The following is a 13868-nucleotide window of genomic DNA, read 5'->3' on the forward strand; positions in this document are numbered from 1 at the left end:
TTCATCCCCCTTGGTGTTTTTCCTTTTTTTTTTGCATTACAACCTGTAATGTAAATAGATTTTTATTTGGATTTCATGTAATGGACATACACAAAATAGTCCAAATTGGTAAAGTGAAATTTTAAATAATTACTTGTTTAAAAAAATTAAAACCTGGATAAGTGGTGCGTACAAATGTATTCACCCCCTTTGATATGAAGCCCCTAAATAAGATCGGGTGCAACCAATTACCTTCAGAAGTCACATAATAAGTTAAATAAATTCCACCTGTGTGCAATCTAAGTGTCACATGTTCCGAAAGGCCCCCAGAATCTGCAACACCACTAAGCAAGCGACACCATGAAGACCAAGGAGCTCTCCAAACAGGTCAGGGACAAAGTTGTGGAGAAGTACAGATCAGGGTTGGGTTATAAATAAATATCTGAAACATTGAACATCCCACAGAGCAGCATAAAATCCATTATTAAAAAATGGAAAGAATATGGCACCAGAACAAACCTGCCAAGAGAAGGCCACCCACCAAAACTCACGGACCAGGCAAGGAGGGCATTAATCAGAGAGGAAACAAAGAGACCAAAGATAACCCTGAAGGAGCTGCGAAGCTCCACAGTGGAGTTTGGAGTATCTGTCCATAGGATCACTTTCAGCCATACACTCCACAGAGCTGGGCTTTACAGAAGAGTGGCCAGAAAAAAAGCCATTGTTTAAAGAAGAAAATAAACAAACACGTTTGGTGTTCGCCAAAAGGCATGTGGAGACTCCCCAAACATATGGAAGACGGTACTCTGGTCAGATGAGACTAAAATGTAGCTTTTGACCATCAAGGAAAACGCAATGTCTGGTGCAAACCCAACACCTCTCATCACCCCGAGTACTCCATCCCCACAGTGAAGCATGGTGGTGGCAGCATCATCGGCAGGGACTGGGAAACTGGTCAGAATTGAAGGAATGATGGATGGTGCTAAATACAGGGAGATTCTTGAGGGAAACCTGCTTCAGTCTTCCAGAGATTTGAGACTGGGACAGAGATTCAACTTCCAGCAGGACTATGACCCTAAGCACACCGCTAAAGCAACACTTTAGTGGTTTAAGGGGAAACATTTAAACGTCTTGGAATGGCCTAGTCAAAGCCCAGACCTCAATCCAATTGAGAATCTGTGGTATGACTTAAAGATTGCTGTACACCAGCGGAGCCCATCCAACTTGAAGGAGCTGGAGCAGTTTTGCTGTGAAGAATGGGCAAAAATCCCATTGGCAAGATGTGCCAAGCTTATAGAGACATACCCCAAGAGACTTGCAGCTGTAATTGGTGCAAAAGGTGGCTCTACAAAGTATTGACTTTGGGGGGGTGAATAGTTATGCATGCTCAAGTTTTCAGTTTTTTTTGTCTTATTTCTTGTTTGTTTCACAATAAAAAATATTTAGCATCTTCAAAGTGGTAGGCATGTTGTGTAAATCAAATGACACAACCCCCCCAAAAATCTATTTTAAGACAACAAAATAGGAAAAATGCCACGGGGGATGAATACTTTCGCAAGCCACTGTAGATATCAATAATATGTGATATCCGTATTGCCCATAGGCTACACCACTGCTGTCATCTTTACCTCCAAGCATTTATTCAAGTTGGATAATCTTTGGACTGTAGCCTACAAAAGCCAATTCCTGCTCTTTTCCCTTAATCCTTCTAACACATTTGGTGTGTCATCATAGTGGTCTCAGACTTGCTCAGGCAGAACGACTTTAACGTGTGCCTTTTTCAATGCTGATTTAAATGTCATTGAGACAACAGAAAGGTATCAAAGAATTTCTGAATTTCAAAGTAATCCTAGAAGTAATCATATAGTTTTTCAAAAGTATCTGTAATCTGATTACAACATTTTTGCTTGTAACGTAATGGTTTACAGTTTTTTCTCTCTTTTTTTTCTCACCAACCCTGAACAAGATCAACTATCATCTCATGGGATATGTCAGTGTACGAGGGAGGAGTGTTTTAGTACAACCATACTGTCTGAATGGTTGTTTCTAATGATGAGGTGTTTGTTTGGTCTCTCTAATTGGTTGTTGTGTGTTAATTGACAGCCAAACAAGAGGACTGAGCTGAAAGAGTTGAGGATGTTGTGTACTGAAGACGAACAGAGCAGAACGTCCTGGATGACAGCCTTCAGACTCTTCAAGGTACCAATTCCATGGCAACAAGCCCTCAATACACTGCAAAGTAGTGCCTCAGTTATACCAGAGGGTTGTATCCGATGCAAGTTCACTTCACATGGGTTGTTGTGAGAGTCACTTATACCATTCTAATTTGAATACTATCTATCTTTATGAATTTTATGAATATTTTGGAAGGTTTGCTTTTCTTTGGGTGAAGTCAACCAATAGCTAACTTTTTAATTTGTGGATACTTTCATTATTCTTCACAGTATGGAATAGTCCTCTATCAGAACTACAAGATTCCTCAGCAGAGAAAAACTCTGTCACACTTTTCAACACCAGTGGTAAGCCTCTCCTTTTAGCTCCTTATTGCCACCATGCCAGCCAAACTGTTGTTATTACCATCCAGACTCTTTCTCGGTTGTCTTTCCTTGACTCTTTGTGTCCTCTATTCGGTGATTCGAACCAGCGACCTTTCGGTTACTGGCCCAACACTCTTAACCACTAGGTTACCTGTTCAGTGCATTTTGAGAAGGAAGTGAGGAGAGAGGAGGACTTCAATTACAGACAATTGATGAAGAGCCCTAGTACTGTAACAGGGCATTTTCTACATTGGAAGTGTATTGACATTGGCACTGTTTGTCTCCCTCTAGCGGAGTGTGTCTGAGAATTCTCTGGTTGCCATGGATTTCTCAGGAAGGATAGGCAGGGTGATCGACAATCCCTTGGAGGCCCAGAGCGCTGCCATGGAGGAGGGTTATGCCTGGAGGGTGGGTCTCTTTCTACAACGCTACTACAATGTTACTATTCCAATGGTTCTACAACAATAATGCAACCTTACTACAATGTAGCTACGTTACAGCAATGTTATTACAACCTGTCCACAATGCGACTACAACGTTATTAAGATATTACAATATGACCTTATGGTCAGAAAGAAAACGTACTGCTGTTGGTGATTTAGAAATAATCTGAGCAAGAGTCATGCTTGTCACAAAGCTATCATGCTATCCGTCACGCAGCTGTACCAATGGAGTAAGAGCCTTTTATTAACAAACTAATCCATGTTTGTTTGTTCTGTATCTCAGAAGAGAAGTCAACGGATGAACATTCTAGGTAGTCCCAGTCCACTACATCCCTGTTTATTAAGCTCAGGTAATTCAACAACATAAATTCTCACAATCCCTCTGTTATTTGAGTTGGCTACATTCTGTGTAGATAAAAGCCTTGTTCCTGTCCTAAAGCTCTCCTTTCCTCTTCCACGTCCAGTTATTCACAGAACACAGCTGTGGTTCCATGGGCGGATAACGCGAGAAGAGTCCCATCGGATGATCCACCAACAAGGCCAGGTGGACGGGTAAGACTCCTCAGTCTCTGCAACCACACAGCCAACCTGTTATTTAATTGGGATTTATTTGGTTATTAAAGTGTTGCATCTTCAGAATGTCCAGCCCACATGCCAATGTATGTTGGATTTAAATTTGTAAATTTGACCGACATTGAAGTTTTCACCAAAGACTGATTTTCCCCCTTTTGTGCTCAGGTTGTTTCTGTTGAGGGACAGTCAAAGCAACCCAAAGGCCTTTGTCCTCACACTGTGCCATCACCAGAAAATCAAGCATTTCCAGATCTTACCGGTAAGTGAGCTTTATCTTGCCTCTGGGCTTTTCTCTCCTTGACCTCCCCATCTCTCACAATAATAAAGCTAGGCACACTAGAACACCAAGTAAAACAGTCAACAATTTTATGGAGTAAAGTCACTTTTGTTGTTCATTACTTCCTCTTGTTCTCACCTGACTGTTGTCTCTATGGTCTGTCCTGCAGTGTGAAGAGGACGGCCAGATCTTCTTCAGCCTTGACGACGGGTCCACCAAATTCACCGACCTGATCCAGCTGGTGGAGTTCTACCAGCTCAACAGAGGAGTCCTGCCTTGTAAACTCAAGCATCCCTGCACCCTCGTAGCCTTATGACCCCTGACCTATGACTTGACCGGACTCTGCCTAAAAACAAACTCAATACTTTTTCTTTAGGAGAAGCTAAAGTGATGAACTCATGTTGTTGATGTGTCATGAGCTGCCAGAGACTGCGGATGGAACAGGACAGAGTGGTTGGGGGATAGGATGGACTCTAGTGGACTTCAGTGACCTCTGTGTTCCGGAAGGAAGGAGGAGATAAAGAAGCAAAAATAAAGCAAAAAGCTGCACCACGTTGTTATTAACTCTTATAAAAAACAAAAACATTTTCAAGTTTGTATTCATAGTCACCAATAAGCTCTGATCCACTGACACGGTTTAGTGACAGTTTATGAGATCAAAGGAGTTTTTATTTTCCTTGTACAATCATCAGGACTTTGTTTAGTCTGGGCCACTTTTTTACATAATGAAAGTATTTTTTTTGTTACAAATCATCTATACTACAACCTTTTTCTGAAAAGCTGATTGTTTTCTAGTTTGGCGCTTGTGAAACTGGGAACAGACCTTTCCACACTGACTGAAGAAGAATTCCTCTACCGTCTCATTCTTCTCGTCACCAACAATGGCAAATCCCTCCTGTGTTGGAGGGATGGATGGACAATCTGATATTCGGAAAAAGAACATCACAAGACAGATCACGAGGCCAGCTGTCTCTTTCAAGCTGTAGGAAAGGAAAGGCTGGACCTGGTAATTTAGGATGGAGCTGAAGGATACTCAAGGACTACACAGGATCCATTCATTCCACTCTCATAGGACTTTTCTTCATTTCTTTCTTTCTTTGGTGACCTCACAGGCGTTTGTATTCAGGACATTTTAGTACTGCATCAAATGTGTTCTTAGTCCGTTTTAGTTTCTTATCAGTAGTCTGGAGCGTATAGATTTCTAACAGTCACACAACAACAACTAAATCACTACATCCAGTTCAGTGTTAAATCAATCCATCATCAGCTCCACCATCCGGTGTTCCACATGAACTTCCCCCCAAAATATAAACTACTACAGGTATTCATTCACTCCCCGTCTCATCCACTCATTTAAGTCCATGTAATAGATAGCTGTTGTGGTCCACGCTGCTAGCCTAGTCCTATGCCTTGTGCTATAACCAACCCATCTATTGATGGCTACAGTACGTATTCAGAATGACACTAGGCTACCATTCTGCTCTTCAGGTGATAACAAGCAACATAACAGCTCAGCTCTTGGGTCTCTCTTGGTGTCAACACAATAATAAAGCTATATGTAAAACATTGGAAAGCATATGGCCATCTTGTGGACTAATTCCATGTTGTAAGCACTCTGAAGACATGGTTATGATTATATGAGTAAAATCTAACAGGCCACTGGGGCGGTAGGGTGCCACAGTTTTCTTTTAAACCTACCTGTTTGCATTCCCTCCGTCAGAACACAGGGAAATATAACCACTACACCAACCTGTTGTGATCCACTAGAGGGATTTGACTTGCTCAGAGTTGATGTGTACAGTCCAAGGTCGGTCTGTCTGTTGTGCTGTCTGTAGAATGCAACTGGAATCAATCGACTCATCTGCTAGGAGGACCCATCTTCTTAATCCAAGGGTGCATCGCAAATGGCACCGTATTACCTACATAGTGCATTACCTTACTTTTGACTAGGGCCCATAAGCCTTAGGTCAAAAGTAGTGCACTATATCGGGAATAGAGTGCCATTTGGGATTCACCCCAAGTCCATTCATTTTAGACTTGTTGCTTTTCTTTTCCATGATGTGATTGAATGATTGTTTTTAGAACAGACACTGTGAAGCCCTAGTAATGGATGATACCCTGAAGTGGAAGGGTTTTTACTGTCCAGCCTCGTCCAAGGTTGCAGTGAACACACAGATTTGTAAAGATGTTTTTACCTGTAACGCAACATTAAGAAAGAGCCATCTTTTTATTTTATTTATAGTGTCTTAAGCTGGATAGATTCAGATACAGAATATTAGCCACACTATCTACAAGTTCTGCACAATGACATTTCAAAAAATAAGATGCAATGACTCAATCATTTCAAGTATTGTTTTGCAAATGTATTTATTTACCTGGATGTGAGTGATTACTTGAAATGTAGCTCTTTTCTCAGTGCTGTTCGTTACTGTTTTATCATTACCATGGAATGATTGAACCGCGTAATTATTACATAGCATCTATTACAAAGCCTATAATTCATTTCTTGCTTTTTATGTTTGAACACTCAAACTATTTTATCACCAACACTTACTATGAAGTAATATTCAAGTGGTGTTCCCTAATGTCATAGTTTTCATTCCAAATTGGTGTCAGTAGAAAAATTGTGGGGAATAAAAGTCACTAATATTTCAGTCACAGTGCGTTTCACATCGATATTCAGTTTAATGCCTTTCTCTCACACATTCTTCTACATTTAGGAAATCTTTTCACATGAACCCCTCAATAATATTTCAAACACACAGGTTGAAGAACACATACATACATACATTACATGTTTGTTTTGTTTTTTTACATATTTAAACATTTGACATCTTCTTAAGTGTGACTTTCACTGATAATGTCAATCAAATTAATTTCATATCTAGATATTTAATTCATGAGTTGATTTTCAAATACACACTGTTTTTTGAGCTGTCAGTTCAGTTGCTCTGTCCCATTTCATTACAGTTAGTTGTCTTCCATTTTACAGAACTTTCACTCTTTAAACTTTGCGTTAATCAGAACTTTGTTTCTTGTGTCAGAAGTGAAGCTATACCTTTACAATACTTGAGCCACAATTGCAAAAAACAAATTGGTGTACAGTACATTAAATGGCCAAGTCTTTTCCACAGCATAGTGTGTATTATCCAATTAGAGAGGCTTGGATGTGATGGCACCACTAGATGCCCACTGCAGTACCTTTTTCCATGGAATTTTGAGAGTAACTTCAGAGCTACACTTCACTGTTTATTGGGTGTGACCAGAGCCATGAATATATAATATATGTTAATGTATGGCTCTGGGTGTGGAATCATTATGACTATACAATGAGCAGGTTAGGTGCCAAAGCTGCTTACTTCTCCCTTGCTAAATTCGGTCAAAACGTTGGACAATATATCTTCCCATTGGTCATAATGATTTCAGTAGAAATCGGTTAGAATTGCCTCCTCCGGTGGTAATCTTAGCTGTACAATGTAATATGCAACTCATGTAAAAGTTGTGTATTGAATCAATGTACCATATTAGCATATGAAACCATGTAGATGCAACACTGTATTTAGGTTACAGATCACTATTATTACCGCATTGGCTTACTCTTAACTACTTATGAAATGAAGAAACTTGATTTATTTTTATCATTTGGTTTAATGTGCATATCGAGTTTATTTCTTAAATGTTTGTCATGTAAAAACCTCTTCACAAATGTCTGTAATATTGAAATGTTGCTGGTATGGAACTATTGTTGGCTTGGGCATACAGTGTACATCTTTTCATAGTTCCTGCAAGTCATCCTAAGCTACTCAGACATCACTGACTTCTCAACACTAACTGTTTAGGCCTGTTAGATACAGATGTGTTTTTTTTATTCAGAGGCGAGTTCTCTCACATAGTGTCTTGCTATGAACTAGAATGTTACTAGTGACATTGAATCACCTGCAAAGTAGTGAACTGATGAAAGTGAATTAAGTAAATGTACTTTTTTATATTTCAGAGAAATGAATGTAACTGGGTTGCTCAGGGTTGACATGGAGCCTGTTGAAAACTGGTCATATCGTCAGACCAGTGAGATTTTGTATGTGCGATGTTGTGGAGTTCTGTTGATCAACTTGGGGTTAATATTATTTCACCAAATCATTTTTTCTTTAGTAAGTAGTTTGGCCTTTATGATGTTCTTTCAGAATACCAGTAGTTTCTCCCAAACAGTAGTACAGCACAGGTGTCCTCTTTTCTCTTGTGTAAGTCTGTTTGTCCCAAGAAGCCTAAAATGCAGCAGGTGCCTCTGATGACCTTTTTCTCTGCACTAAACCAGAGCTGACTTTGGACCGTTCATTGGAACCTTTTCCAGTGATCGATAATGACTCTTGTGCTTTGCATATATTGTCACAATGCAAGATACAGTGACTGTACAAAGGAGTAAAGCAAATATATATAGATCTATATAAATATAAACCATTATGTATTTCAGGGAATGCAAAAAAACAAGAACCTGTATCTCTTTTTAAGAGAAAGATCCTGTATTCATACTGTGCTTTGCTTCGATCTGTAAATAGCTGAATGGCTTATATCTCTTAATTGTAACCTTTTCAGGTATTTTTGTACAAATAAGGGACTGATATGTTCTGTTTATTGTAATTAGAATAAAACATTAATACATTGTTATTAATTTAAGCAGTAATGGTATTGTCTTGGTAGAGAAGTGTTACCTTTTTCCTCATTACTCAATTACCTTGAGTCCTAATCCAGGTAATTACAAATGCATTTAAATCACTGTATTCTATTTGCAAGTCATTCTGTTTCTTTTGAAAACAAATGGTAATTATTATAGATGGCATTACAATTCCACTGCATCTTACCATGAGTTTAGTTATATATTTTCATCTAGCTATCATAATTGTCTGCTTGAAATGTTCAACTGTACATTGGGTTATACTTCACCCTGTTTTCCCACTAGATGGCAGACAACCACTACAAATACCGAATCAAATACTCTACTTAAATGGGAAATCATCCATTGAAACAATAGCAAAGCATATTCCCCGCATTATGTTTTGGTAAAACGCTGTGGGATTGGGCTGGAGTAACCACTCTCAAATTCATAGACAGATATGGATGCAAGGACTGAGCATCCATGATATCAAAATGATAGTTTCAATCATGTTTTGAAGCCATGTAGTTTGTGAACAAAGAAAGGCATGTATAAGCTATATTCTTCAAGACTCAGTGGGAAACTACATATCATTCATTTATAAGTCCAAAAATGGATTGCCCCTTTAAGAGACAAACGTCCTGAACTAACACATTTCACATTTTTAAGGATTGTTCATGTCCCAACAATCAAGATTCATTCAAAAGCATCATGGATGTTGGCACAAAACTGGTGACAGTTTGCTCGATACAGACCTAATGCTGCGTTAATAGCATGTTGTGAAGTCGTAAATACAAGCATAGAACTGTAAAGAAAAATCCACTTGACCGTCCCTCCAACTGGTAATTACTATGAAACTGTTCTGTTATCCCTGAGCTCCGACTTCTCCCATGCTGAACTCTGACGTAACCTACTAAGGAAATTACCTCTATAACAGAATTTTTGGAAGTAAAATTAAACAAAATATTATTTATAAAAATAAATCTATTAATATGGTTGGTGAACACTATAATTTGTTTGCGAGCACTATCTGTATTTTTTGTCTATGGTTGATGCAGTTCAAGGGGGTTTAATGCCTCTAACTCATATGTACAACTTCACAAATGGTAATTACCACCTTGCCACATGGTTATGAAAGCAGCATTAGAATGGAGCAATCATCCAGGCCCCATAAGAGGATGTAGATAAAACAACATCCTGGTTATGCAGATGAGAATTGAGATGTATAATTTTATCTTGCTTAAGCTCTTTCGTCAGATTGGCATCTGTGTATTTAAGCATTGGTATATCCAGGGGATGCATAACCATATGTATTTTGGAACTATTTTTAGATTGTTAACAATGGGTTGAGTCTCAAATATTATCCCTGGAGGCGTAAATGTCAACATAGTTCTCAAATTTGAGTTAGAGTTAAATCAATAAACCAACCTCAATCAAATATCAACCAAAAATGTATACCTAAAATGAGTTATAACAAGGTTTATAAGTAGTTTGTAAATGTAAAATTAGTAGTTTATAAGTCTGTAATAAACAGTTATACCGCATTGGTTGAAATTATGTTTGTCAGTTAGCTGCTTGCCAAAACCCAAGATTATCAGGCTTTACTGGTAAGTGGTAATACTAACAGTAATATAGGTTAACACTAGTAGTTATAATAGTGCCGTTCAACAGGTAGCTGTGTGCTAAGCCTCTGTGTCAATCAGACTGTGTGGAAAGTGATTTGGATCTCATTAACTCGCCCTTCCTGCCTGTGCACACTGCCTTGGCCCGGAGCCACACTCCCATTGGCTGGCTGTGGGGGCCGCTGGGCAGATAAAAGAGCCGTGCTCGCCGCTACTGATGTACACCACTCACTGCTGCGGTGTGTGAAGACTGAAAGAGAGGAGGACCCGACCACGGCTGTGCTCGACAACGTGAGTACACCCACGCCAACCACCTCTCTATTATTCTTCGGGTTTATCAGGACTGCAGGTCTCCACCGGGCTTCAGAATACATGCACACCAGGGGCTGTAGCAAATTTCTCAGAGTAGGAGTGCTGATCTATGATTAGTCATTATGATCAGAGTTCTTCTGTCCAGTGTCTGTGTTCTTTTGCCCATTAATCTATTATTGGCCAATCTGAGATGGCTTTTTCTTTGCAACTCTGCGTAGGAGGCCAGCATCCCGGAGTCGCCTCTTCACTTTTGACGTTGAGACTGGTGTTTTGCGGGTACTATTTAATGAAGCTGCCAGTTGAGGACTCGTGAGGCGTCTGTTTCTCAAACTAGACACACTAATGTGCTTGTCCTCTTGCTCAGTTGTGCACCGGGGCCTCCCACTCTTTTTATTCTGGTTCGAGCCAGTTTGCGCTGTTCTGTGAAGGGAGTAGTACACAGCGTTGTATGAAATGTTCAGTTTCATGGCAATTTCTCGCATTGAATAGCCTTCATTTCTCAGAACAAGAATAGACTGACGAGCTAATTTTTTTCGAACCCACAAAGGCTGATGCTCCAGATACTCAACTAGTTTAAAGAAGGCCAGTTGTATTGCTTCTTTAATCAGAACAGTTTTCAGCTGTGCTAACATAATTGCAAAAGGGTTTTCTAATGATCAATTAGCCTTTTAAAATGATAAACTTGGATTCCCTAACACAACGTGCCATTGGAACACAGGAGTGATGGTTGCTGATAAGCCTCTGAAATTCCATTAAAAATCTGCTGTTTCTAGCTACAATAGTCATTTACAATGTCCAGACTGATCAATTTGTTATTTTAAATGGACAAAAAAGTGCTTTTATTTCAAAAACAAGGACATTAAGTGACCTCCAACCTTTTGAAAGGTAGTGTATATAAAACATTTAGTGCAGCAGATATAGAGTGGCAAGAAAAAGTATGAACCCTTTGGAATTACCTGGATTTCTGCAAATTAGTTTTAAAATGTGATCTTCATCTAAGTCACAACCATAGACAGTCTGCTTAAACTAATAACACACATTGTATTTTTCTTGTCTATATTGAATAACATTTAAACATTCACTGTGTAGGTTGGAAAAGTATGTGAACCCCTAGGCTAATGACTTTCCAAAAGCTCATTGGAGTCAGGAGTCAGCTAACCTGGAGTCTAATCAATGAAACGAGATTGGATATTTTGGTTAGAGCTGTTTTTACAAAATCAGAGTTTGCTATTCACAAGAAGCATTGCCTGATGTGAAAAGAGATCTCAGAATACCTAAGATTAAGAATTGTTGACTTGCATAAAGCTGGAAAGGGTTACAAAAGTATCTCAAAGCCTTGATGTTCATCAGTCCACGGTAAGACAAATTGCCTGTAAATGGAGAAGGTACAGCACTGTTGCTACTCTGCCTCAGTGCCTGGACAGCTCGCTATCAACAGAAAAATGAATTCCCAAGTTTATCAAGACATTTTGCAGGAAAATGTTAGGCTGTCTCTCCGTCAATTGAAGCTCAACAGAAGTTGGGTGATCCAACAGGATGACCCAAAGCACAGAAGTAATTCAACAGAAGAAAATATGCCTTCTGAAGTGGCCCAGTCAGGGTCCTGACCTCAAACCGATAAAAAAAAAAAAAAAATCAATTGCTAACAAGCGTCGGTCAATAATGAAGTCCTTTTCAAAACTCTTCAGTCTGCATTACCAACATGCATCTTGGCCTAACAGTTAACCTCACTCAAAACACATACTTAATGTTTCAAAATAAGCTTGTTCAACCATAACTGGCAACAATTCTCACTCAGAAAGCCTACATTGTCACTCATAACACACTGACCTAAAAAAAACACTAACAGGGAGCATTACATAAATGAACTTCTCTTTGAAGTTTGAATAATTTTTCACAGAAATCAGTTTCATTATATAATAAGAACACCTTTTAACTTTATTGACTGTCCTAAAATATATGTAACAAGAATGAATCAAATACAAAGCTTCAATTTCTACAGGGTGAGGTTCAGACCCAGGGACCTGAGCTTATTGATGAGCTTGGAGGGCATTACTGTGTTGAAGGCTGAGCTGTAGTCAATGAACATAATTCTTACATAGGTATTCCTCTTGTCCAGGGCGATGTGCAGTGCAATGGCGATTGCGTCAGCTGTGGATCTGTTGGGGAGGTATGCAAATTGGTTTTAGGTTGTCAGGTAAGATGCAGGTGATATGGTCCTTAACTTTACTGATTACAGAAGTGAGTGCTACAGGGCAATAGTAATTTAGTTCAGTTACCTTCGCTTTCTTGGGTACAGGGACAATGGTGGACATCTTGAAGCAAGTGGGGACAACAGACGGGGATAATTAGAGATTGAATATGTCCGTAAACACTCCAGCCAGCTGGTCTGCACATACTCTGAGGACATGGCTTGAGATACAATCTGGGCCGGCAGCCTTGCGAGGGTTAAAACACTTAAATGTCTATACACCGCTCTCGTTGTAAAATCAATTTAGAAATCTAATATTCAATTATTGCACCCACACTTCTTGCACGTGCCAACGAGCATCTGCGTTGCCAAGGACTCTACGGAATCCATACCGTCCTATTTAGCTAGCTTGCTGTTGCTAGCTAATTTGTCCTGGGATAGAAACATTGAGTTGTTGTTTTACCTGAAATGCACAAGGACCCCTACTCCGACAACTAATCCACACATAAAACGGCCAACCGAATCGTTTCTAGTCATCGCTCTTATTCCAGGCTTTATCGTCTTTGAATTTATATGGTGACCGCATCTAAACATTCATTGTATTACCACGGCAACAAAGTTCGTCTTTCAATCACCCACGTGGGTATAACCAATGAGGAGATGGTACGTGGATACCTGCTTCTATAAACCAATGATGAGATGGGAGAGGCAGGACTTGCAGCACGATCTGCGTCAGAAATAGAACTGACTTATATTTTACATGCTGACCAGACCGGACACGTCGCGTGCGCGAGCGTCGCAAATTAAATGTAGAAATCCATATTATTCAATTATTGCACCCACACTGCTCGCGCGCGCCAACGAGCGTCTCCGACACCAAGGGCTAAAATATAACTCATTCCTATTTCTGAAGTCATGCATCTCCCATCTCCTCATTGGTTTATAGAAGCAGGTACCCACGTGCCATCCCCTCATTGGTTATACCCACGTGGGTGACTGAAATACGAACTGTTTTGCCGGTAGTTGTGGTAATAAAATTAAAGTTTAGATGCGATCACCATTATAAGTTAAACGATGAAAAAGTCTGGAAGGAGAAGAGATGACTCGAAACGATTTGGTTGGCCGTTTTTTGTCGGAGTAGAGGTTCTTGTGCATTTCAGGTAAAATAACAACTCAATGATTATGTCCCAGGACAAATTAGCTAGCAACAGCAAGCTAGCTAAATAGGACAAATTAGCTAGCAAGTGCAAACTAACTAGCTAAATTGCCGTAAATGAACCTCTTGA

At 39.6% G+C, this 13868-nt stretch overlaps 2 protein-coding genes across 5 annotated transcripts in view; both read left to right on the plus strand.

Moving 5' to 3' along the window:
* Nucleotides 1-8475, plus strand: part of LOC109901903 (growth factor receptor-bound protein 10-like) — a 103674-nt gene extending 95199 nt beyond the window's left edge. For all 3 annotated transcript variants that reach the window (XM_031788409.1, XM_031788406.1, XM_031788416.1), the window contains 7 exons: nucleotides 2083-2178; nucleotides 2424-2498; nucleotides 2808-2924; nucleotides 3243-3309; nucleotides 3424-3511; nucleotides 3698-3791; nucleotides 3979-8475. In XM_031788409.1, coding sequence (XP_031644269.1) covers nucleotides 2083-2178; nucleotides 2424-2498; nucleotides 2808-2924; nucleotides 3243-3309; nucleotides 3424-3511; nucleotides 3698-3791; nucleotides 3979-4125 — 684 coding nt within the window. In that variant the 3' untranslated portion in view covers nucleotides 4126-8475. The remainder of the gene's footprint in view (nucleotides 1-2082; nucleotides 2179-2423; nucleotides 2499-2807; nucleotides 2925-3242; nucleotides 3310-3423; nucleotides 3512-3697; nucleotides 3792-3978) is intronic.
* Nucleotides 8476-10267: 1792 nt separating this feature from the next.
* LOC109901911 (aromatic-L-amino-acid decarboxylase) overlaps nucleotides 10268-13868 on the plus strand; it is a 28077-nt gene continuing 24476 nt past the window's right edge. The window contains exon 1 of one of the 2 annotated variants that reach the window (XM_031788426.1): nucleotides 10268-10370. Coding sequence is in view for 1 of the 2 variants with exons in the window: in XM_031788423.1 (XP_031644283.1) it covers nucleotides 13657-13742 (86 nt within the window). In the remaining variant the exon portion in view is untranslated. Of the gene's footprint in view, nucleotides 10371-13611; nucleotides 13743-13868 lie in introns of those variants that run through there. The other variant, XM_031788423.1, reaches the window with a different exon arrangement.

This window comes from Oncorhynchus kisutch, linkage group LG2 (assembly GCF_002021735.2).
Source record: "Oncorhynchus kisutch isolate 150728-3 linkage group LG2, Okis_V2, whole genome shotgun sequence".
Classification (NCBI taxonomy): domain Eukaryota; kingdom Metazoa; phylum Chordata; class Actinopteri; order Salmoniformes; family Salmonidae; genus Oncorhynchus; species Oncorhynchus kisutch.